General features: G+C 38.4%; 1 protein-coding gene across 1 annotated transcript in view; it reads right to left on the bottom strand.

Moving 5' to 3' along the window:
• Window positions 1-27,353, bottom strand: part of LOC105562664 (latrophilin-like protein LAT-2) — a 75,241-nt gene that overhangs the window by 16,045 nt on the left and 31,843 nt on the right. The window contains exon 3 of the mRNA XM_012013674.1: window positions 16,017-16,122. Within this exon, the coding sequence (XP_011869064.1) occupies window positions 16,017-16,122 (106 nt within the window). The remainder of the gene's footprint in view (window positions 1-16,016; window positions 16,123-27,353) is intronic.

Here is a 27,353-nt window from a genome sequence, read left to right as displayed (position 1 = left end):
AGGGAATAAATTTTGCCCATTTTATTTAACGAAGGAGAAAAGGTAAATGTATTCGAGGGTGCTGAAGAACTTTTTCATTCTTGGAAAGACCTTCCGCTCCAATATCCCAGCGTTGACGCGAGGCTTTAATTCGCAAAATTCAGCTACGCCGGTACAGAATTCGAGGACAACGACGTACCGTTGGCTTTTCGATAAAATCAGGGTGGAGGAGAAGGCGCACAGTCCGACGTGTAACCGTGATTTATGCGCAAATAAAAATTGCCGGGCGAATATAAAACGGCAGCAAAAGATTAATGAGATCCCGGAGACTGACGATTTTTCTACATCGATGTCGACGTCACCGGTTATTAAGTTCGTTCGCGCGGTCGTAAATAATTTTCCGATCTCGGGGATTACGCGGGTCCACGTCGTGATTCATTATACCGCCGGGAAGCGGGAATTTACTTGACGGTAGTTACTCGCAGAGGGGCGAGTGTACACGCGTGGTAAGAAACGTCGGAAAAACACTCACGGACGAGAGAGCGGCGTCGCCCCCCGACACGCTTCATTACCAACCCGGTTTCCAATTTTGCCCCTACACCTACGAACGAACTCGTTACACCCGAAAAACTTGCGATCAAAAAGGAAAAACTGGAAACTACGGTAAGGCTTTTTCAGAAATTGACAAAGAAAACGCGCCGTATTAGTTCTTAAGAACTTTTTCTATTGTACAAAGGGGCGATTGCCTCTCCCTTTTCCCCGGGAACGTACCCTTGGAAGACATTCCGTTCGTAACGCGAAATTCGTTAATCCCGCTGCGGAGAACCAAGATTTTTCTATATAAAATCCTTCGGCCATTAAAAAGTATTAAATAGAAAAAGTTCGGTAAAAAGGTTTTTGTATAGACAAAGAATTTTTCGCAAAACAACACTGAGAGTGACGTTTTCGTGTATCTGCAAAATACTTTAACTTCAATGAATAATTGAAAAACTGCGTGTAACCGTCGATCTAGATAAATTCCAGATGAATAATTGTTAAAATTCTAAAAGTCGTTAACGTCGTTAAAATGTCGATAATCGATCCGGGGGAAAAAAATGCGAAGGGCGTAAAAATGGGAATATCGAATCAAAAGAATAATTCTCCGCAGCGAGTGTATTTGCGGATGTTCGCAAACAAAAAAAAATCACTGACTGGGATAAATAAAGGGAGGGAATAAACGAGAGCGCGGAAAACATGAATATTCCGCGGGGATAATGAAACGCGCGCGGAGAGAACACGTGACACGTACACTTTGCGGAAAAAAAAGAAAGAACACCCACGATTCTGCCGCATTAGCGGATAACAAAATCAATAAAGCGTGTCACACGCGTAACTCGGACGCTGTCGTAAAGAAGGCGGGAAAAAGAGAAAGAAAAATGGACGCTGTCGATACACGATCGAAGAACGGTCGCGGCTTATTTTGAAATCAATTATTCTCGAAAGCTCAATTGTGTTCTCGCACGCTTTTAACGAACGGCTTTTATCACGCCGCGCCGTCTCCCCTTGCGATCCAAGAATTGATTGCGCTATACAAACTAGCGGGACAATGTCCGCGAATTATGTCAAACTCTTCATAATCGTACAAAGACTGTCCATTATTTAAGATCTTGATTTAATTTAGTCTCCAGCTAAGCACTTTTCGCTCTTACACCGCTGAAGCAAGTATGAAAAGTTTAATTACATTGTGAACTTTATCCAAGTCGGAATATAGGTTTCTTATTAAAGAGTTTAACCGTTCTCTTGTAATCGTTAGCTTTGAAATCAATCCACGTTCATTGAATTTCACAACGGAATCGCAGGTGTATTTTAAAACCCACGGCTCTTGCGTAAAACAAAAATTGCAACAACTCCGAATTAAATACGGCCTTTATTTCGCAACTCGTAAACAACGCCTATATATATTTGTGTGTGTACGCGAGAGAAACAAAGTTTCCCTATGCGATGCACGAATTTATGTTCCCGTTATGATAACCCGTGCTTTGGAAAACTTTTTAATGTAAGCTCATCCGAGATAGATGGTAATGCTCGCCGATCCTTTTGCATGCAATCCGCGAACCGACTCGCATTTACAACGACGGAAATCATTCTCCAATAGGAAATGAATTTCTTTCGATAGTTTATTGTAGTGCACGCGATATATTGAACCCGTTCTATCAAATACACAACTCTGGTAGTTGTAAAACTGAACATCTAATGATGAACATTTATAAATTACGAAAGCTAGTTTATCATTGAATTGTTTTAAACGTGACGATTAACCATTTCCGTAACACTAATCAGTATGTGTGTATAAATGATAAAAAGTTACTCTGCAAATTTACAGAGCGAAATTATTATCACATACGTAATATACATAATAATTTTACGTATATAATTCTGGATATATTCATACTGCAACTGTCGCAGACTACGGATAAACATGTAAATAACTTAATAGCTTGTATGAAAAATTTTTATCAGAGTCAAGTCGCAGTGACCGGACGGATCATGTGTTACGTGATTCAAATAGTAACGTGACGATCTCTAGAGACGATATCGGAAATGCGAGCCGCGAGCATATATTGCGAAACATGATACATCGATGATTGAGAATTAGCCGTTTCATCCGCCCGTCATTGCGTTTGATCGGATGAACGACGGAAATGGACACTGGAAAAAGGAAACTGTTGCACCCCGGAATTGCGGTGCGCGCGCGCGCGCGACAGAGAGAACGAGAGGGGTGAAAGAGAGCGAGAGAGACCAAGCTTCTCTTAATGAAGCAATTAACTCGTCCGTTAAAAGCAGCTCTCACACCAGGCGACCCACGGGTCGCGGTGTATCAATTAATTCACATTATCAGCTCGACCGTCGTCATCGTATCCGCGACGCTTTCGAACGCACGTTGAGAACAAAGCGATTTCAGGAATAAAGCTCCGGATTTACTCCTGAAACTCCTATCAGCGAGCTGGAGTTTATCGGGAAGTGAATAATTCTTGAATTATGGATCACACGTAAATTACGATCGTTCGCGAGCGGGAGAAGCTCTACAAATTTTGTACTAGACAGATCTTCTATCGGCCACTGCGCTAGATAACGAAAGGCTTACAATTAGTCAAACTTTTTTTGAATAAACAAAGTATTAAAAATTATATTTAAAAAAATATGTAATCTGAACCAACTAACTACGAACGATAGAAATTTGCTTCTTGAAAAGAATTTCCCATTCGAGCTGCTTGCGTCACCTACAATTTATTATGTTACACCGGAAATACACTAGACATAAATCCGAGCATTGAATGGGAAGCGAAATAAAAAATTGAGTCAAAGCGCTCTACTAAATCTCTCAAGAAGAAGATAAGATAGCCAGAAGAAGCAAAGCGACGCGATTTATAGCGTGGCACAGTTACCGATATACCTTCGTACGGGGATAAATTGATTTGCGGACATAAAAATATCCTCTCGATGAAGTCACCTGCTAATTAAAGGGCCGTCGTCTCGTCTGCCACGACCAGGACCTAAACGGGGCGGCGAGTGTGTAAGAGCAAATGAGCCCTCATCTATTAATTATCGATTAATTACCGCTGAGCACGTGCTTCCGCACGAGCTGAATCATCGACGACGATGTGGTTAAAAAACGTAAATGTCCTCGATAAAGGTCGTCGACTTAGGCGAGTCTCTCCCTACGATGCAGGGCACCTCTCAAGAAACGGTAAAGTGGCGCATCGCTTCTTTATTATTATTTACGCGGAGGGCAATAAAGAAGAAAGCCAACGTATAAGGTGTCTCGGATACTATAGCTTCTAGTCAGTGTAAATGATTTATTTAAAGTCAACTCTTTACCAAAAACATCAAGAAAGATTATTATTATTTACCCAAGCTTACCGATCTTTACTGCTGTATATCTTTGCTGCTTAATAAGCAGCTTCGCCAAACAGAAAATTCTATTTTCGTTGTAATTTTGCATGAGAAATCATATTACTATTGTTCGTCACGACTCTCGTGCAATGCTAATTTCTTTAATTATAAAAATATTCATACTTTTATGCACATATCTAATAGTTTTGTACATTTTTATACATTATGTTACCTCAAGATAAAATAAAAGTTATTTTGTAACTCACGAACCGATGTATAACAGCGGAGTATTTATTGGCCTCCTCCTTCCTTTCCCAAGTTATGTAAGCTACGTATGTTAAGCAAAGTTGCATTCGCGACAACACGATCGCGTGGATTATACCAATGATCTAAGTATAACGAGTATTGCGACAGTTTGCACGGTATGAGGAATTATTTCACCCCTTAAAACTGCTTCTGGTATCAACAAAATTTTTAAATTAATTTACATAGTTTCGTTAAAATCAGAATTACCGGAATGGCGAGTTTCCCCTTGCAAGGCTTACATTGAAATTCTGTTGAAGTACACGTGCTCGTAATTAAAACATAATTTTTATACTTCTCACTGCTTAAAATTATAATTACAAGTGTCTCATTACTCTTAGACAGAATATTTTTAAATTTTAAGCGTAATATCGAACGTACACAGCAATTTTCTTTTCCGTTGACGAGAACTCCGTAACATTCAGCCCATTAAAAACCATCCTTTTACTATGCTGCCAATCACCTTTTCCAGGCGTTTTCGCGACAATATCGCACGAATGAATTTTTTGTGACGTTGTTGTCAGACCATAAAATGAGATTTCGATGGAAACGAAATTTCTGACACACGCGAGATCGTATGTAAATACACATGCTGCGAACCTTTGCGCCGATAATTTTCATTTTTTTGCGAGTGAATATTTATCGTAGCGACGTAAAAAATCGCAACTGCTCGGAAAGTAGAACGAACCCATATAAAATATCTGTAAAATGTACGACGGCAATTTCTTAGTTTATTTTACGCACGCATTTATCTCTGTGACATATTTACACTAAATTTTATTCTGAATTCTGAGTCTTATACAATATCAAATGCCACGTGTGTTATATAATTTAAGAGAAATAAATATATGTCATTGTATAAAACATGTAGCACGTGTTTAAATATATTATTTTATAAGAAATATAGCATATGTTTAAATATGTATATATGTAGGTGAAATATACATGTTTTGTACAGCGTAATAAATATTTGCATCTAATTTTTGAAAAGAAACATCGTCCAAAATGATGAAAAGCTTCGAATGCATAGTTATAAAAATGGTAGCAACGGTGAACGATGAGGAGCGTTTCTGCAACGCCACCGTCGCATTAACTAGCCGGTGCACTCGGTGCACTGGCGCGATCACTAGAGGGTATAATAAAGAAAAGAGATGAGAAAGTTTCGATGAAGGAGAGCGGAACGTCGTGAACCACCTTACAGGCGAGACGTGACCGCGCAAGAATGTAAGTCGCCGTAAAAGCGGGTCGTTACGATGAAACGAAGCAAGAAACCTTCGCGCATCGAGGTAATGCCCGAGATACTTGAACATGCGAGACCGTGTGCACTTGCGGATATGTTCAGGGTGTATCGGTAATATTACACATGTTTGAGAGAAACCTCCTTCGGAAATAGATTTAATCAGTCCTTTTCCCCTTAGCGATTTAACCGAGTGTTATCTTCAAAACAATTTCCGAATTGCTGGTATCAAGTATCTCAAGTACTTTAATATACCAGATATTTCGAGATGTCGAAGCGCTTGCAATTGTTACGTGCTCTCAAATTAATTTGCGAAATTTATAAATCACTTCTCCCAGAGCGAGTTTTACGTGATTATAATAAACCGTGTATATGTAACATTATCTAGAAGAGCTATTTGAATAAACAGCTGTCCGTTTACTGGGCTAGTGACAAATCTGAGGTTCGTGACCAGCATAATACGAAATCATCTGATATGAGTAACATTTAATGATGAGTCAAATTCAAATTGTATACATGTCACAGATATATGTTGTATGACTTACTTTTATGTTTAAAAGTTATATATTTAATGAAAATTAGCAACATCTGATCGATGGCTTAGACTAAAGTATCATTTCTCAATTATCTTAGGCCTGGTTTTTCATTTTCTGGTTAATTGATAACTAGAAGTTAGTCGATTCTCTCCCTAAATAATAATATAAAAAGAGATAGACAGTCGATTATAAACCTCTGGTTAACAGTTGACCAGAAAACGAAAGATTGGGCCTTAAAGATTAAACCAAATGTAAAGAGTTTGTCAATACCCATTTTTGGCGCACGCTCAGTGATGCACACACAAACAAAAAAATTTCTTGACGTCTCCATTAATTCGTAAAGCTCGCTAGTTTAAAAGCGCGTCTACTGCAATGCGGATTTTCGGTACGATTTCGCAACATACAATTTCGCGAAAACGATGAAAACGCGGAGGAAAAAAACGGTTCGCGTTAGGCGCGAATTGGGCGAATCGTAGATGCCGCTGTCGTGAAAATAGCCAGTTCCCAAAAATTTCGCGGATAGAAAAAGCGAATTTCATTTACACTGCGCCAATCACGCAGCTGCGAAACGGCGACCAATTATTCCGAAAACGCTTCTAGCCGTTTGCTCGCGATTGAAATTTTTCCGTTACTCGTCAGTGCACTTTCGGCAACTCGATCTATTTACCTTCAAAATGAGGGCGCGATGCTTGGCAAAAGTATTCGCTACGTGAATGGCAAATCGAGTGAGATGCAGAGAATAAATAGGGGCACGCAATGGAAAATAGAGTCAAGTGCAAATCACAAAAACGAAACGTTCCACTGATAATCATAATGTAAACGAGGCTACCAACCACACTCTGCTAATTGTAAAAACCATTTATAATCTTTAGAGACTTGATCTTGTGTGAGAGAGAGAGAGAGTTCCTGATAAAAATCCCGCATATTTTATCGCGCGGTAAAAACACAGGCGCGTCCTTTAAATCGCCCGCATAACCGCGACGCGTTTCACAACGCGATCCTGTCGTAATTTTTCGCGCGTCCGCCGCGAGATGCATATAGAGGTGTCAGTCGGCCAATCGTTAAATTGCAGGCGCGTCGACAGGCCCTTATTGTTAAAAATCCCTGGCAACAAAGCTCGGTGTAATCGATAACTGGCGCGGATAACAAGGCTACGCGTTTCGCGCCCCTGACACGTCGCGTCGCGTCGGTGAGAAAATGCGCCGATATACAATGCAACAATGCAAGGCTTTGTTTCTGAACGGGCGTGCAACAATAATAAGCCGTCGCGAGTAATACGGAGACATTTACCATGATTAAATTCTAACTGAAGCAAACTTGATTAAATTTTCACTCAGCTGTTACAAATTTCTACATGTAAATGCGTTTATCGGAATAAATTATTTTGAAACAAACGTAAACGCGATCGGGAATATATAAGGAGAGCTTCCAACTCGTGAAAAATACTTCACCGCGATTCTATTAACCTCGTCTCCCTTTTCTTCTTGAATTCATCGAATTTCGGAGAGCTTTGAATGCAGTTCCGAAAATGGGGCAATGGTATTTAATGAGGTTAAAAGAATCGCAGTCATAGAAGATATGTTCGCCGTCGAGGGAAAACTTACGTTACCATAAATTATGCCGCGGGATCGGTGTAATTTTCGTAGGCCATTATCAAGGATCGACGGAGCTTGCGTGGGAGCTTAGGACAAAAGTTACACCGAGGTCGTGGCTTTAATTCGTATCCTAGGTGCGAGCAAGAGGGGACAGGGGGGAAAGGGGTATGTGATTGATTTCCCATTCTGATCGGTAATTTTATTTTGCTCGGCGCCGAGAAGGGCAAGTTGATCTAAGAGCTCCATTACCGTTCGTAAGTTGCCGCCGCTTTGTCTCTCGACCATTTCGCGCTTAATTAAAAACCACTCAATGGAACCGGTGGAGATTCTCGTTAGTCTTTTTACACAGTCTCAAAAAGGAGCAAGATTTCCTCTCGCGAAAAAGGGGCAACAAATTTCCGTTAAACTTATAATATTTCGCGGCGGCTGGTCTTTCTTCGATTTTAATCTGATAATAATGCGTTTGCAATATAATAATTTTGGAACAGACCTGAATTAAGGGGGGCTAAAGGGGGCTATAGTTTATTAGGGGGCCTCGCCCGACATAATTTCCTAAGTAATACGGTTCGTTTATGACTTAAATAAAATTTTAATTAAACGGTCATAGATTGGAAGCAAATGACGTTAAACAATATTTCGGTCGCGGTCAAGCCGCCGCTACAAATGCTTCGAAGTTGTTTCTCTTCTCCTTCTATCTTTTCTGAAAGAAAGGAGAAGAAGAATACCGTTGCTGAGAACTCTGGATTTCGACGACGTTATTAGAGAGTTTGCGGAGAAACAATGTCCAAAAAATATTTCTAAATAAATTAAATGTAATTAAAATTTTGTTAGACTTTCATTGTATTGCTGGCATTTAATTTTATAAAAGATTTGTGAAAATAAAAAAGAATTTATTTGTACATCTCTTGTATAAAATATCTCTCCCTCCCCCCGCTCCGCTTTTTCGTTAAAAAGCCTCCACAAAGCTAATCCGACCCCGTTTTGGGAGACCGATTTACGGGATAGCACAGTATATTCAGAAGCTGCTGAAACTAAATAACTCATAACTGTTTCGTAATAAATCGACGGCACGTGAATAATGAAATATTGCAAAAGAAATCCATTAGTTTGATCAGTCGCGAATACTAATTTTTCACGAATTTTAAATGCTCCGAAGTCTTCATAATATACGTTTCATTTCCTTCTCTCCTTCCCGAAAAGTTTTACCTTTACTAGATACCTATATTGCTCGAGTTATCGAGCAAATTCGAATCGGCGATCTCCCGGGAGAGGCAACTCGGTTCCCCGACAGGACGCGAGTTTCCTCGATGCCGGTATATAGCAGTTGCATTTCCATTTCCACGTGTCGGAGACAGACGACGCAAAGTTCTTACACACGTTTTCGGCGTCGGGACGCTCCCGATCCGTGTCGCACGGGTCGGATTTCTCACCGGAGTTTTCTCTGTTATCTCGAGACAAATCTCCGTAGGATTGTTGCCCTAAACCGTAAGACTCTCTCCCGTGAAAATCACTTTACTCCGCGGAAGCCGCAGGACGAATCGGGGCCGACTAAACCAACATGTCCTGGTGGTTGATTGTGATTTACGCAGCTCCATAAATAGCACCCTTCTCTAAAGTGAATTTCCGCGCACCGACCAAATTTCGGGTCAGTTTGTAAATTTCAGGGAAATTCTAGTCCCGTATTTTTCGTAATTATAGCGTAACGAAAAGTTAGCACGTCCTGGTATAAAAGAAACTTGCAACACCTAGTTTTAGCTAAATTATTATACATCCCTCGCACCGTAAATTACACGCTTTTCTCTGCCGAAACATCGCGAAGCACTTTCCGCAGAAGCACATTTTCATAGCTCATTATATAACGATAAACGAGCGCGTACAAGATGTTCCATAAAACAAATATTTAAAATTTATCAAAAACCTGGAAACTTTTGTGTAATGAACTTTTTAATGGTAATACTCTTCATATTAGACACGATCCTAGTTGGAGCGAACTCTTTTCATTTCCTGGTAAACATTCTATTTCTCTGTTTCTATTAATTAGATTATTTCTATATTAAAAATCTTAATAGAATAAAGCTTAAATATTTTTATCAAAATTTTGTTGCAAATTAATTGTAGAATATGCTGGTTTTTTGTGCTTACAATTCGTCATCAAATTCGCAAAATTTCCAGATTTTTAATACATTTGTAAACATTTTCATTTTTAACGAAAATTCATCGATCAAAATTCGTCGGGTATTCGCGAAAGTGCATTGTACCGCGTTGCAATAAATAATCGTATTATCTCATTCACGAGTTACACGTTAACGCATGATACTTCACTTCATTTCGCTGTCAAGTTTCACAAAAATTAATAATAAAATTAATAATAATATCTTTCGTTAATTCCGTTTTCGTCACTTTTTCATTATTATTCAAAAATAATCCGCAGATACTTTTCATAATGTACCGATTACAGACGATACATATACCGGTAATCGGATAAAATTTCCCACAGTACTGCTTGCTGGTAGATTTACTTAATCCCCATTTTACTTCCAACCATCCTCTCAGAGGTACACGCCCGACTTAATGCGGGGTGCAATATATCATATTCCTAAATGTAGGAGAGACAACGCTCCTGCGATACGCATAATCGCACTAATCATAGTGATTTAACGCGCGCGTTATTAAACTTGCCCGCCCAAGAAATAAGCTTTAATATCATGCGCGATGGGAAGCTGTGCATCACTGACAAGTCCGAATCCTTGGTATTCGCTATCAATCTTCTCTTAACACGAATATTCTCGCGCGAGAATTGTTTTCGCGATAAATTTACAATTTCAAGACGTACATTTATGTACATCTGCATACGTATATCTTTAATATCAATTTTCACTAAATTTATAAGTATTTACAAATATGTTTTGTAACAAACACGTTATAAACAGCATTTACAGAATTCCGATTTATATTGAGTAGTAAACAACAGTTTTCTCATAATGAAAATCAAGACACCGCTATTTAAAACCCATTTCTTGAAACGTATACAATATTTTAAATTAATATTAATTTTATTTATGCGTCATTTTTATCCATTAAAATTTATTTAAATCGTAATTTAATATATCTACTTGTAATTTACCTATTTATTAATTATGATTAAATATTAATGAATAATGTAGCATTCCAGTATAAGTTTTCACGACGCTATTAACACCGCTGCTAACACAGTTAACAAGGACTTGAAATAAATTGTAACGAACATTAGGATGGATTAATATCCCTTCCGTTCGTACCTTTTAATTCCGACCGTAACGTTATCTCGCTCGCTAGACTTTATCTCGCCTCTGCCAGCATCCCTAGCTGCGGTACAGAGCTCGTAAACGTGTCTGACTTAATGCGGGACGGCGATATATCGAGATTGCGAGGCGCACACGGAATGCACTACTCTATTGGTCGGAACCGGAAACGCCGTGAAAATGTAAAACACAATGTGGATATGGAAGTTGCTTGGTCCACATTCATGATATTGTATATTCGGATGCACAATAATTTTTCAGTAATACAGGGAGACAGAGAGAGAGAGAGAATGTAAATTAAAAGCTTGCTTTTATTTATAGTAGATAATAGCACAAGACACTTTTTATTGCAAAATCTTATTCATTTTATGACAAAGGTCCTAAGAATATTCGCAGATTCTTTTCTATTGTATTCTCTACTGCGGCTCTTAAACCCCTTGCATTCTCCTAATTACAATGATAAAGTTTTCCATTTATATCCGGATATAGTAGAAAGGAGCCAACTGTCTTTGTTATCTCCCTTCGTACTGATTTCTACTTATAATACTTTTAACATCCTTGCAATATTTATCTTAACTTTTCTCCAGCAATCTATATTCTTTATTTTACCGGTGCTTGCTCCGGACTAATGAATCGACTTTTCCTTTTTCTTCTTTCTCTATTGCCCCTATTCTCCTCGGTTTCCGCGGAAACGAGCGCCGCATATCAAAACTGCTCGAAATCCAGGGACCAAGAAAATACGCGAGAGGTCTCGCAGGTTGAATTTATTTTTCGCCCCTCTTCACAAATCCGAGGCGGGTAACAATAAAACCGAATTGCTTCGTGACGGCCGCAAAATTACAACCGACGGAGATTTATCTCCGTCACGCGGTATGACGAAGTGGGATTTTGCCGTCTCTAATAAACTCCTCCCCTGCTCATTGCATCTGTCTTGTCGACGGAAAATATCGTTATTGATATTCTATCTTGTCGGAAAAGAATAATACCAAGCTATTTCACAAGTATCCGTTGTCGGCCTTTCGAAATGTCGATTTATCACCAGTTGTACATTAGTGACAGTACGTTGAGAGCTGCTAGTCAAAGTACGATAAAATGTATTTGATTGTTAAATCTATAATATTGAAATCTGCAAAACTGACTTTTCCTCTTTACATAATCTAGAGATTAAATTGGGTCAAAGTACCGAAAAATCGTGGTGCGAAAATGTAAAAAGTTGAAGCTTAAACGTGTGCGTTAAAAACAATGTAGTAATCAACAATCAGCCGATATTGTCAGGTTGGTCGTCATTAGCGAGAGACAAACGTCAAAGTTGTGCGCCAGTCGATTTACTATTTCGAGATATTTAACGTTTCGTAAAATAAATTCACATTGAACATTTTGTTCTTTGCGCTCGATCCAGCGTGCGTGTTATTCAGCGCCGTCAATCCGAAAATTGTGGATTCGGAATTACGTTTAAATCGGCGAAAAGTTCAAAGCGCGAAATATATTCGAGTCTAAGCATCGATCGAGGAAATAATTATTTCCATTCGTAAATGTCGCAACGAAACGGTGATTTTAAATTTCCATTTTCTGTCGCTTTGGCTCCAACATCTAATGAATAAAACGCGCCCAATTTCCCTTTCGAAAAGTATTGCCGTCGCTTCGTTTTACACGTGTTTTACTAAGCGAATTAATTGTGGAGTTAATCGGTTGCGCATATTGATAAATGTTACCCGCCAAATAATTATTCACAGAAAATGATCGCATTTCGTGCAAAGAGATAATCATGGACGACTTGACATGCAAATTACAACCCAGTAATCTTGCATACGGCGTGCTATATACACTATCATTTACATTTCCATTAAGAAAAAAGCAGATTAATTTACACGTGTCATTTAAATTTTCACGATCGACTTGTCAAAAATCAGTTGATTGCTATATGAGCACGTAACAGCATGTAAACGCAAAATCAGCCGTGTAGGGAAATTCAATAATATCCGAGTTGAGAAAATCAATAATAGATAACTGATCGGTATGCGTGTAAGCGCAGTTATGCGTATTGTACGCGACCCATTGGGCAGCTTTGACCCAATTTATGACTCAAAAACCTAACGCAACGTCGACATTCACGTTATTGTAATTTTCCATTTTAATTAATCTCTAAAATATAACGAGCTATTAATTTCCAGAATGCAATGCGTTGTTAAAATTGCATGGTAATTGCGAGATATTGCTGTATGCGTTATAACGTTTAATTGATTTCTGTTATGCACCTTCCACTGTGACACTATTTTGTCACGTCAATATTTCTTTGCAACGTAATTCTAAATTTGCATCGGGTTTAACACTACGCTGGCAGCTCGCTCATCGTACACACGTCCAATGTAAATTCGTCTTTACGTACTGACACAAGACAGGACCGCAATTAGGGAGTTACACGAAAGGGGACCTGTCTCGAAGAGACGGCACTCCGACCTCGTAACATCTAACGCGTTCGTTCGTACACCTTTCTTCGTTGAGATGAATCTGTTTTTCCCGTTTGCCGCGTGTACCACCAAGTATATTACGACGCGTCTAAAGTCTTTCCTGGCGGCAGGCGAGCCTCGCGCAGTTCGCGGTCGTGAAATTTAGTACCCCATAGAAAAACACACTTACTCTAACTTAAACGACCCTCTCTTCTTTCCGTTCATGCGTAAAATCGCCGATATATTTCCGGCTTACTTTCTTTATGTTCGTCCTCTCGACTAGTATCCGTTATTTATTGATAGAATAAAGTTCAAGCGCCAATTTGTATTACTTTTTCGGTGAGCTTAGGAAATTCGTAGTGCGGGGAAAAAATACATTTCACGTATTTTATTATTCGGCTGTTGTTCCCCACGTATATGTATAGATAATATTAATCAAATAAAAACAGGTAAAGTAAAAAAATAGGAGATTTTAATTTACAAAAAAAAAACAAAAAAAAATCTTTCGTGAAATTTGCATTAAATACGTTTGCTAGAGTTATAATATTTAAATTAAATCATACGTTTCTAAATTAATTATTTAGATTAAAAAATACATGTAAAATTAATTTTGTTCGTATAATACGTGAAATTTTAATATTCAGGAATTTTCTCTACCTCGGTAAATATCGAGCTAAAAAGATATGAAAATATTCCGTTACGATATCCTATTCTTCACAGAATTAATGAATATGAAGCCGAAAATATGAACTTGAATTATATATTACCACGAGTAACATATGAAAAGTTGCCGTATTTTGCCTATATATTTAAAAGGAAATACATCCCACGGGAGGATCTGCCAAGATCAAAGGCCACGATTTGCAGCTGCGATGAATAACATTTGACCTAAAAAGAATCTCGTTTTCGAACGGATTTTTTCGGCACGCATACATTTTCTGTCTCTATTTCTATAAACGACAAATATATCTCGTTGCAAGTGCGGCGAATCTTTTCTTTATCCGAAGATGAAGAAACGAGAGCGCGCTTGTTTCTTCGTTGTTAAATCTGAGAGAAATTCTTCTCGTTCGCTCTTTTCAAAGCGGGTACGATATATATACGTTTTTCATTTCCGCGGGAAGAATGCAATGAAATTTACTCTTGCCAGTGAATAATATTCATGACGTTTTTGCGACTAACGACTGGCACGTGATATTCTGCGTCTTTTCTGTTTTGTTCATCATTGTTACACGGCAAGTAATTAAACATCGCAACGTGCTTAATAAAATTTGCAAAGGATATTTGCTAAGCGCGTTGTTCTAAAGAGAAATTATTACGTTATTATTCTAGAAAATGTTTCTACTAAATTGCAATTATACTTTCATCAAATTTTCGAGTAATTTAAATTTATAGCTTGTAGAAAAGCGAATAGTTTTTCAAGATTTAATGGTAACATTGTATAAAACTTTCTATATACAACATCGCTCTAACATTTGACACGGAGAACAAAACATGCACCGTTGCATTATTAAAAACGATAATAGAGTCGCGGTGATCAAGTTTCCAGTGAATTGAATCAACCAAATTAATTTAAATACATTTTCCATCGTTTCCGACTGAAAATAATTACAAAATTGAGGCTATCTCAATAATATGGAGATTAATAAACAGCGTAAAAAATAGAATGGCCAATAATGCTTCTTTCAACTCCGGAGTCAGTAAACGCGATTTATAGCTAATTCAATGACCGCAAACTAGCGTGACAAAATTAATGGTATCGTGAGCGATATTAAAATCCGTGAAAAGAAATGAGAGAAATGAATCTTGTCGCCAGTGGCGAGACGTCACCGACACGCAATTAAAACTTGGAAATAGGAATGCCGGTAATTTCCGCTTTGAGTTTCTGATCGACGCTTCCCAACGTCTTCCTACGACTTTTCTCCTTCTGTCGGCGATATAATCACTCGAGAGAATCCGGAATGCTTTCTCCCGGTTTGTCGGTAACCGGCATCGCATTTCGCCGGGAGAATTCGAGTGGCAATGTTAGGCATCCTCGTGTACGAGAACGCCTGACATCGCTCCTCGGATGTTTCCGGGTAAAACGAAAGAAAGAACGGACGAAAGAAGAAGGATCCTGGAATCTGTCGCGTTTCGCGACGAGCTTGCGGGTCCTGGAGCTTAATTAAAGAGGATTCAAGTGCGGAACATTAGACGGAGGAAGTCTCAACGAAAGCTTTTCTCGGCACTCGCTGATGTGCCGAGCACGAAACGGAATTTCTCTCTCTCTCTCTCTCTCTCTCTCTCTCTTTCTCTTTCGCTCTTTCTGAAAGCGGAAGAACCAAAAGCAGCCACCGGAATTCACACCTCGACGGATCTGAGTCGATTTTCGTATTATGTTTGTACAGAAGGATCCGGAGAGGAAATACAAATATTTCGCTAACAAACTCTAGAGGCAATTTTATATGAAAAGTGTTGTATCAACGTGTAGCTCTAACTTTTTCCAGCTATATTTGGATAACCACTACAATTCAATTCTGTGAGGTACGACATCTCAAACGAAGTTTCTGGTTAGATACGATACTTTCAAACACTTTAAGTAATTGCCCAATATTCGTACGCGGAGATCGTGCGTTATTATATTTTTTAATTATATTCTGCATTAGGTGTTGTTACGATATTTGCAAGTTTTTTTGTATATAAACTTACAACTATTCAGAAAAAGATTGTATGTCATGTACGAGATAATTGTCTCGTAAGACAGAAATAGAGAAACGTAAAAATAATACCTGTACTCCTCCAGCTCCTACGATGAACAACAGCTGAACCATGAAAAGGGCTGCCAAAAGATTCATCAGGGTCGTGCCTGCCAGGCTTCTCAAGTCGGAGAAGAGGCTGAAAACACAAATACAGCCAATCAGTAAAAGATTCATTGATCTATTGATAAATACGGGATAAAGATTTATATATAGACACAAAAGAATAATTTCCACATCAAGTTTGTAAATATGAATTCGTTTCTAAATATATTTTAACTTAAATTAAGAAGTAATTTGTCATTTTCGAAAAACGATTAGCATAAGATTATTTAAAGAGAAAGTACTCAGAAGCAGAAAATGTTGGATCTTAGTGGAATTGAATAATAAAGAGTCGTCAATAAATCGTTGCCGACGAGCACACTGCATTATTCTCGCTAGAATGATAACGTAATATAAAGAATAGACGGAGAAATGAACGTGAGGATAAACATAATATATTGCCTCCACGCAATAGCTCACGTTCGCCGGAGAGATATCTTGATATCATGAAAGTTGAACGTTCAATAACAATCGTACGAGAGTTCGCGCCAAGAAATAAATTTGGTAATCCGCCAATCGTGCGTCTTCCACGCGAGGGGATACCAGTTGCATTCGCCCCCGTGTATCAATCGAAAGAAAGCGCAATTTTTTAAAAGACGACATTTCTGGCAAAATTACGAAAAGTAAACATCTAGAAAACCTTATTTTCAAGCAATTACGCCAAAGTATCACCGTTACAACATTCCATCGGCAGATTTATATTTTCATATCTTTTCCGCGATATTAAAAGAGAGAAAGTATTTAAAGTAATTAATACGGAAATTAAAACGTGTCGCTCTTATTACAATCAGAATGCAAGCGAGCCGCGACGAGGATCGGAGGTACTTTTAAATTATGGATTTGCCCCGCTTTTCGGTTGCCTACAATTAAGTGTCGCGAACCGTTCGTGCAGTCATCCTCGTGAATAATTCGCCCGTTCCGTGAATAATTCATAAATCGCTGCCGAATGGCTTCTAGCGCGGAAGGAATCCGCCGCTGACGGAAACAAAGGAACGGCCGCGATAGAGAAACGTTACAAACGAGAACTATACCCTCTTCCATCTCAAAGACGTGCGGAGGCGAAAAAGTGTTCCGGTCAAAGAACGGCTACCGCAGAAAAATGCGATTAATAATAAGGCGATCGGCAAAGGCAAGAATAACGGGGTTACATCCGCGGCAGAGATCGCAAGCTTGCGAGCAAGATATCACCCTTGAAAAATTACCGTAAAAATTGTCGGTAAAGCGCAGTCCCTAGACGATCACCTGAAACGTAGCGATTTAATATCTCTGAGAAATACGGTTTAAGAACGAAGGAAAAGGAACGTTTCGATAACTCGAGAGCTTTTTAGGGGATATTTTTAACCAGTTATTTTTAAGCTGTCATTTCGTCATAAATAACGATATCAGGATTACTAAATCAAACTTTATTACAAGTACTTAACTCTGTAAAATTGTCAGCTCTGTAAGGAAATTTTAAGGCTCCACCTGGCGTGTAATCGTTGCGGAAAAAGATTTGTGATGGAATTTGGGTGTTGAAAACCTGTTATCTCATATTAGAAACCTCTATCTCATAATGGAGGACTTTCCTCTACATTTTCCTACAATGGAATGCCACTATCTATCCAGTTTTTAAACAGAGCGCGTGTCCCACAAATACAGCGCATAAATTCATATTAGTATGACGAGAAATGCACAGACTTGGCGAATTTGTTTGATTTATTCGCCGTTTGCGTGGTATCGATATTCGGTTTATGCAGAGGGAATATCGGTAACCCCTTTTCTAGGTCGCCAGCTGGGAGCGAGAGGCATAAATCCACATTGTGTACGTACATCACACATGCATGTACTTGATACATCACCAATGAGAGGATAAGCCGCACATACTCTCGCGGTACGTTCTATCTTTATTAAAATTATATTGCACCGACTCTTTATCGAAAGAAATGTCTCGCGCAAAAATTTACGAAAAAAAGTACCGTATTAAGTACTATATAATATTAGTAGTAATTTATATAATATTAATATAATAATGTAATTGTATAAATATATTAATGTAATTAATTAAAATAGACAAACTCCACGTTTTCAATATCCTCGTTGCAAATAAATTGAAGACAAAAGTTTCGATTATACCATTGTACGATTAATAATTATCCGATTAGTTAATACACGCATTATTCTCATATTACTATGTGCTTTATGTATAATTAGAATGCAATTATAATCATGTATAATTGGTGAATTCAATAAAATATGAACGCAAGTGAGCTTTCCAATCGCGTTTTACACCATTAATATATCGCAAATGTTTCGAGGCGGCCTTGACTGAAGCGGTAATGAAAAGCTTAATGATCCGCTTCCGCGACTTTTGCCTCTGTCGGCGCTTTTTTGCCCGGCATTGAAAGTTTTATCGTTTTATGAATTATTCACGAAGGTGGACGCGGAACGAGAGATCGCGCGTAGAATTTCCACGGGGATAGTCCGAAACCCACCTCTGCGACTCCCCAGAGATTTTCCTTAGAACCGCCCTTTATTTCTTGCCCTTTAACGAGAGTCATTTTACGCCAAATTTGATTATCTCACGCGGCGGCTTCTTCGTTATTGTATCCGCCCGTCTTATCCATCTCAAGCACAAATTTCAGTCCAAATTTGAAAAAAATTACATCTTATAGCTAAATATAAAGTTTGACTTGTACCACCAACACACTTTTGAAAGATAATTCAGGGACCAATCCTGTAGTATTTATTTTAATTCATTTTTTACTTGACAAAATATGTACGTGGACGATAATTTGAATTATTTACTTCCGCTTTCACTGATGCGCAAATAAATAAACGACGTGACATAAGAACTAATGCAACATGCAGCTATCTATTTTAAGTAAATATTCCAATGCACTTTTCGCAAAGATATGTTATTTAACGAGCATTTTTATTCCGTTACGTGTCAAAATTCATAATACCATTTGGAATATAATTCAATATATTCACCTTGCAATAGCCTGAAGTTGCGCGGTAAACGTCCAAGTTGAGTTCCAGCCACTGATGCTGATATCTCGAAGGACGACAGCGCCATTAAGGGCAACGTAGCTGATAAGCAGCGACATTGCGTCGCGATTTATCAAAGCTCCGACAGCCACGATCGGAACTTACGGAAGCTCCGCTTCTTTCGTTGAACCTAATGACGTGCGAGCTCCTAATCTTAATTTTTAATCTTCGACCTTCAACCATTAGTCGTATACTTATTGCGAAATTATGCAATTATGTGCAATGACACTTTACAAATATGTACGTCTTTACAGCTAAACTAAATTTTACGCCAGTTAAGTGGCCGTTAGAGCAAATAAATTTTTATTTAATCGGTGCTTATTATCCGTGAAACTTAACTCGTGACTCGTAACGTTATTTTCCTTTTCATTGTTATTTATCTTATTATCACTTCCGAATCTAATTTATACTTGAAATAGCAAAGGCACGAAGTCTTTGCTGGAAGCAACACCAGCTTCGAGGAACTAAGCCGGACTTACGAGTTACCCAACAACTTCGCGCCCAAAATTTCTCCGTTCTTCTCCCGAGGAGAGGGCACGACCTCTCTTACGTCGTCGATCGACTTGCGCGAAACTTTCCTCCCCTGTCTAATGTTTTTCCCGTAACTAATTATATGTACTTACTTGCCTCGGGCTTGATATACGAACGTTCGTGTATATCTAAGACAAACTTAATAAAAGTGCAGTAACACGCCTAAATATTTGCTTCCAAAATAATTTCCAACTCATCGGCTCTTATCTCTTCCCTCGCTCCTCCCCAGCTCTATCTTTCTCTCGCCGTTCTCATGATTTACCGGTATGGTTAACGTTAAGACCAGAAATATTCGCGAAATCCGATAATATACGGATATTTTCCGCGAACTTTCATCTCGACGACGACTTTATCGAAAAGCGGCCACGCGAAAGCTAACGAGACAGCTATCGAAGCATTATTGGATATCGATGGCAGAAGCCACTGTAATCACATATTCAAGACAGTTTGATGGGATTCTCGATAAAGGCTACCACTAGGCAGAATTCAGGAGATCGTCAATTTGAATTACTTGGCCCTCGCGAGACTGCGTTTGAACTGAAATGCCAGGTTGTTGATAGAAATCGTCTACACATCAGGCTTCAATAGACAGAGAAGTATTTTCGAGAAGAGAGGGCGAAGAGCGATATAGAGTTAAGAAATCATCGAAATTTCAGTCGAAAATTTCAGACAGGAGAGAAACAGTTCCTTGCAAATAAAATCTGTTGTTACTGTCTAATTTTATTATTATACGGCTATGTAGTATCTTTTGAGAAATAATATTCTATCACATTTATTTTACGTATAATATAAAAACTTGTATTAATTTTTTACATGCAATTTCTTTTATTAACTTGATTTAGCTCAACTTAATTTAATAGCGCACTTCTTGTCTACGTCATTTTAACACTTCTGTCAGTCTCGCTGCTTCCATCATTTTATTTCTTGGTCAAATATTTACATTCCCATAATTTCGCGTGGCATAAAGCTGTAGTGATGTTGTTTTGATATTGCAGCTTCCGCACTAATGGCGAACAATCGGGGATGCTATAACGTTTTTACTACCAACGGGGATCGTAAAGGGGCAAGTCGAGGGTGAAACTGTCGCGACAACAACGGCGCTCGACTTGACTTCGCACTTCCGAAGACCGACAGAAAAAAGCGGTAGAACGAGGAAAGTCCTTTAAGACGATGAGATCCTCTCTTCGGCCCAACGTTTCCTTTTAGATCTAAATCGCGCCCAGGGGAGACCCGCTACGGTACCTTCAAGTTTGTCGGCATGAAACTTTCAAGCTTGTTAGCCTGACCACTCGCCAACCACCCCGTAACAAAGCCTACTTCTGGGGGGAAAAATGGCAGTTAGCAACCCATTTTGGGGCCCACAATTAGTAACCGAATTATTTCGATTGTTCGTAACTCTAATCTTTTACGAATTTTACCCCGCGTAACTAAAAATCGCAACTATCTATATCCAAGATTTTTAAGTAATACTACTTTAAGTTGCCTAACTACAAACAAAACGGCCAAAATTTTTCACAGAGTAGTAGAGAAACACAGAAATTAGGGCCATCCCTTACGGAAAAAACACTCAAGTTTCGAGTGTTAACACTCGATTGTCCGAATTTACTCTCAAATTTAGGCGTAAACACCCAGATTTAAGTATTTACACTCAAATTTTAGAGTAAATTTAGACAATCGAGTGTTAACACTCAAAACTTGAGTGTTTTTTTCCATAAGAGATGATATTTTCCCAATTTGCTTATTGAGAATTGTAAGTCTTAGTTCTTGTCATATGAGGATTATAAGCATCAAGGCGTTTATAAAACAGAATTTAATTATTATTTGATCGGACAATTATTAGGCTTATTGTTCTTACGACTTTTATTAAATGGCATTACGTTAAAATATCTCAATTTTAATTCTAATATTTTCAATTTTGACTTTAATTAGTGATACTTAACTAATAATTTGGTCGATTTCCGTCATTCAAATGCCAAAATCACATCTTGAAATTTCGACAGTTTATGTTTATGACATACAGCAGTGTCATTGCGCAGCTGTCGTTCACTCGCGGATTCGGCGGTTCCGTTATTTCGCGTCACCACCGAGACGCGTCGCGCAAACGAATCGAGTTTTGCAGAGCGGTTGTTTTTATTACACGAGACGGATTTGCAATGGAAATCCCGAGGACCTGGTGTTTTAAACCACGCGACCGTCGAAAATCAACTTCTAATTCGCCGCTCGACGCATCGAGCACACCTTTCGATCGAAACGCGCGGATGCGTGAAATACGAGGCTTTTTCTGCTACGAGGAAAACCGTAACACACGAACAATGAGGTACTTTTTTGTCGAGAAAAGTGGAAACAATAATGATAATTGTATTCTTTTGAAAACTTTCCTAGATCTAATTAAAATCCAGTTCAATCTCCTAAAGAAAGCATGAATTCTGGTTAGAAAATGTATGAAGATTTAGATAGAAAGTATTTTATTTCTACAATTTTCGTCGAATGAGAAGATAAGCCTCAAAATGTGTTCTTTTCTCTCTGCAAGAACGTAATAATGATACTATCAAAAACTCGTAGCAATAAAGAAGGAAATAATTTATAAAAATAGAAATCGCTTCCACAACGATAAGGCAACAAAATAAAGTTTCAAATTACAGCGAGTTAAATCCTTTTCATCTGCAAAGTGTTAACCGCTATTCAATTTAAATTATAACAAACTTTTCGGCTCTCATAAAGGGAGTAAAATCCGGCTGCGCTGCGCTGAATGTTGCATTATTTTTCCTACGGGAAATGCTTGACTATACCGGGTGGAAAAGAACGTAGCGCAATCGTTGCTACGGTTAAACTTTATTTTCCCGTTGGGTCATTGGAAATTTACGACCGCAGAAAGTTACTTGGAAACGCACGCGCGAATGGTGTGATTTCAGATCTCATAGATTCCGCAAATAGGAATGCATTGCGAAGTTCTCATTTATCTAACGAAGTCTGGCGCACTTTAACGCTTGCCAATGGAAACAATTTCCTCTGCGGAGAATTAATTTGAAACGGTAAGTTGGAGAATTTCGCCACCTCGTAACATTGAATTTCGAAGCTAGAATATTTACATTGCGATTTCTTATTAGCCAATCACTTTTAATTATGCAGATACATACATTTTGTGTAACGTGGAAAAAATAACAATGTTATCCTTTCACGTACGGAAACCAAACGTAATTCTTTCATGTTGTGCATTTAAATGCGATCTCTAAAATAATTTAAATATTTGAAGAACGTTTTTAATTCTCTCCCCTTAAGTTTTTAACTCATTTTTATATTTTTGCCATTTTCCTAACTAAACAATTTAGAAGAATAGCAATTAATGTAACAGCGGAAAGCGAAAGAGTAAAAATAGAGGTGATTCTGCCAGAAAGAAAGATCGTCAAATAAAAGATGAAAACACCTCGCGGTACATTAGACTACAGGTTGGACTATTTCGCGACTTCCCAGCCGTGAAAATCAGTAGATGCTTTCGGGATTCCTACGCGTACTCACCGCGCGTTATTTCGCGGTACGCTTGTCGAGTTAAGAAGTATAAATTGCGCCCAGCACAGGCTTCTCGCCGTTTCCAGTCTGTAGAGCATAAGGGAGGCAAGCCGCGGAGAGCTTTTGAAATTCAACCCGACGCGTCGCGTCGTCCCCGTCTCTTTCGTTCGCGTATCACGTTGTCGCTTTATAACCAGCTGACTTTTCATACTTGCCGCAAAACCGAGTATCCCTCTCGTTCTTCTTCCTTCCTCGCTGTTTTACTAGACTCGCGCGTATCAATCGCGCTTCAATTCCTACAGGCCGAAACTTGCTCTCAACGAGACGATCGATAACTTTGCAATCTCCGCCCTTTAGCGCTTTAATTTCACGGAACTTTAATCAGCTTATAATTATCAAGTCATTTAAGTCGGCTGTTACCAGGCTGGTGTCAGAATTAACTTTCAATTGAAGAAATAGGTACGCTAAGAAAAAGATTTTAACATTGTGTATCAATGCATTGTTATCAATGCACTAATTTTTCAAATGAATTTTAACACGCACTAAAAAGTTGAAATGATATTAATACTATTGTCACTGCATAAACAATAATTTATCGAATTCTCTCTCTCTCTCTCTCTCTCTCTCTCTGTCGAAGCTTCATTTCGCCTTCTTATCGGAAGATGGAATTCGAAAGGATATCCAATATCTCCGGAAGCTTGTGCAAAGAAACGCAACGCGAAAATGCTGCACTCGTACGAGCTACATACGTACGAGCCGTGATCCGAAAGATAAATATTTTATTTTCGTAGAAGCATCTACGCTCGCCCATTTTATTACAGCGTGCGTAACGTTTACCGTGACGCTCGTAACGAAGGAAAACTCTCGCGTAGATCAACATGCATTCGTTTAGTTTACATATGGGATTACTTTTCCGATAAAATCATGTACGTACCAGCGTAAATAATTGCGAAATTTCTCTCAGAGATTACACGTTGCTATTAAAAAACAAAGCAAAAAATAAACAGACTAATACGAACGAATGCGCGATAAAACAACATTTCATTGCATATCTCATTAGGTAAGTTTTACTTGACACGATCTTTCGAGCGAAATTAAAAATCGTTGGAAAAAAATTCTCTTTCAACGTGAATCAAATCCTTTAAATAAAAGATTTTAATCCTTTAAATTAAAACCTCGAATACTTTGCGGAGCAATGTTACATATTCTCCTGTTACTTTCTCAAATTTTTGCCAAACAACTATTTCGTATATAGACATATTGTTAATAATTTCTGTCATTATCACGTTCACGCTGCCGTGCTTCCAGTTAGCGAGATTCAAATGGAAATCTCGGCGAGGAAAAACTCCGATAATAACGAGTCCTCGATAAAGATCTCCTCCATGTCGAGGAAGATGCTAGCAATTCTGATGCAGCGATCGAGATGACGCTGCAATAAAGATGAAATCTCGAGATCTTCATTTACGTGAATCGTGTCCCAAGGCTTCCTCGTCCCCGATGGCTACCCAAGCGTTTCAAAATTCGCATTGTCCGTCGCGTGGACGTCGACGTCAGAAAACATGATGAGATCGTCGGAGTACTCGAGAAACTAAGTTCCTGTCTGTCAAGTGTCGTATACTATACGGAGATCTCAATTTATCCGAATAACGACACAAAGAATTATAATTGTGATCTTGAATATGTGTAAAATTCTTTCATTAGTAAAAATCGATTAATAATGTAAGGAATTTCTACTAGTACGGCTGTATCTGATTCTTCTAAAAACTACTCAATATTTTGTTTAAAATATCTCAAAATATATCATATTAATCGTTTGTTATTTACCATTTTCAACGATATCAGTTTTAGTAAAAAAATATTAAAATTTACTTTAGATACAACATGAGTTGTTTTAATTAAAAAAATGTTTACTTTGTAAACTTTGTTTTTTTAATATGTGAATTGTAGCAATCTCACAAAATCAACAAAATTTCGCCAAGAGAAATACGATTTCAAAGAGTAAAGCACAAATACGTGAATGTAAATACAAGAATTGTAGTAAAAAAGTAAGCACGATATCACTTACAGCGCAGTATGTCGTCATTAGAAGCTAACAATAAGCGTTGAAGGGTAAATTCAGCCAGAATAAAGTCGCAGATGTGCAACGAACGATGCGTGTCATAATGCAAGAGACGCAGTTAGAAAGAATCGCGGCTTTTGTCTTCACGTTTTTTTCTCCTGATTTTTCAAATCCTGCATTTTCAATGTCGCAATTAATGAGCGAAGAAATACAAAAGGGCGAGCCTGGTGAAATAAATCTACGAAGCTACAAGTGGTTTCGCGGTAACAATCGAGTAAACGCTATGTCGCGACGCGAGAAGGGAAGAACGTTGACAATTCGAAACTTTATTAGCGTGCAATTTCGTAAATGCAACGCAACTATGCGTATTACAATTATTTTAAATATTATTTCACATTTAAATCATTCAACCTACGTTACATCTGACAATCTTTAAATTTAATTTTTAACTTCACATTTAGTATTTTTTCAATTTAAAGTCGAGCTATCCTAACAAAAATGTCAACTGCAAATTTAATAGGAAAGAGAAAAACGTTGAAATAAAAATCAAATGCTTCTTAAGAAAGATACATGGTATCTATATTATTCACGATAATATGATAAACATAATAATACTCGTTAATATGAAAATTATACCGAGTATTTTATTCACGCAGGGATAGGAGTAAAGTTCAATGGCGTGAATTTATGCGGCGAGAAAAAATACCGCGACGGCAAATCCTTGCGGCTCTCGAACTCTGACGTGAAAATTTTCCTTACGACGATAACCGCGGCCGAACGTCTGATAATTTAATTCAATTATTATCACGACGCTCACCCGATGGGATACACCGCGCGGAATCTCGGGACTACCTCCGCTAATGGACAGAAGCATTTCACGGTTTAACGTCGGCTTCCATTAAATCCGTAATATAATTCCCATGTGCCCTACGTTATCGCTCTCCGCGCTATTGCGCCGCTACACAGTTCCTTGTGTGCGTGGCTCTGTGTGTGTGTGTGTGTTTTATGTATCTGTGTGCTCGCCGTTAAGACTGCAGAATCTGCTCCGTTTTACTTGGAAACGTGAGAAGAAGAAATGAGCCTTCTTATTAATGCGCGCCTTATGTGCGCCCGTGCAAAACTTTTCTTCTCTTAGTTTTAATGATATGTTATTATAAAAAATTTAATAGAGAAAGATGTAGGGAATCATATTTTTCTTGCTCTTTTTTCGTGTTTTCAAAAAGTTTATACAATCTACGGGAAAACTTTGGTTCTGAGTAGTTTCGTTCGCGATTTAAAAGAATCAGTAGAAAAGGCCAACGCTTGTTCAGACATCTCTGCCACAAAGAATGTGATTGGGATTAACGGGATCAGACTTATTTTTCACGGGAATTATTTGAGAAAGTTTCGGATACAAAACGTACGTTAGATATATATATTACTGTAACAAACATTCATCAAGTGAGCAACTTTTCGGAAAAAGTTCATAAGAACCAAGAATCTTGCGCCGCGTTATTTGCATAAAGTAACACCATTACGGCGAGTTGTCGCGTTAAAAAACTAAGCTGCGAACTTTCCGTCGCGCTGTTTACGCGCTGGCATTCGGGAGCAGTACTCAAGTTTATTTCGCTTCGTCGCCACCTCGGCGAAAAATCCCTCTAAGATCTTCGCCACGTCGCAAAAGAACTTGGGTCAACGCGAGTTTAAAAGAAGCCCAGCAGCGAACTTTCGCATCGTTTGTCCTTTCTAGAGTGTTGGAATTCCAAGACGCGATCCTCGACCACCAGGACGATCTTTATCACTGTCATTGCAAAATCCCAGGGAGCTTAAAGAATCCCAATAGCGTTGCGAAGTCGGACCTTTGATGAATGTGCGTTTTTTCCAAGTTATACCTTACCGATCATTTAATTTATTGCTATTCGATATATGTCACATAAATATTATGCGCTATTATGACAGTATCCATTAGAGTCTGATGGAAATATACGGGATTGTATTTATTGTCCAATTAAATTGAATCTATCTCATAGAAGACTTTTCTCTATGTTTTTCCAACCATTTCATTCCAATCATTGTTAACAGGTTTTTTTAACAATATTAAATAGAAACATATGGAGAGAGAGAGAGAGAGAGAGAGAGAGAGAGAGAGAGAGAGAGAGAGAGAG

This window comes from Vollenhovia emeryi, unplaced genomic scaffold, assembly GCF_000949405.1.
Source record: "Vollenhovia emeryi isolate VEMERY1.0 unplaced genomic scaffold, V.emery_V1.0 DF939185.1, whole genome shotgun sequence".
Taxonomy (NCBI): domain Eukaryota; kingdom Metazoa; phylum Arthropoda; class Insecta; order Hymenoptera; family Formicidae; genus Vollenhovia; species Vollenhovia emeryi.
The sequence above is the reverse complement of the archived record's forward strand: the minus strand, read 5'-3'. Positions and strand labels throughout refer to the sequence as shown.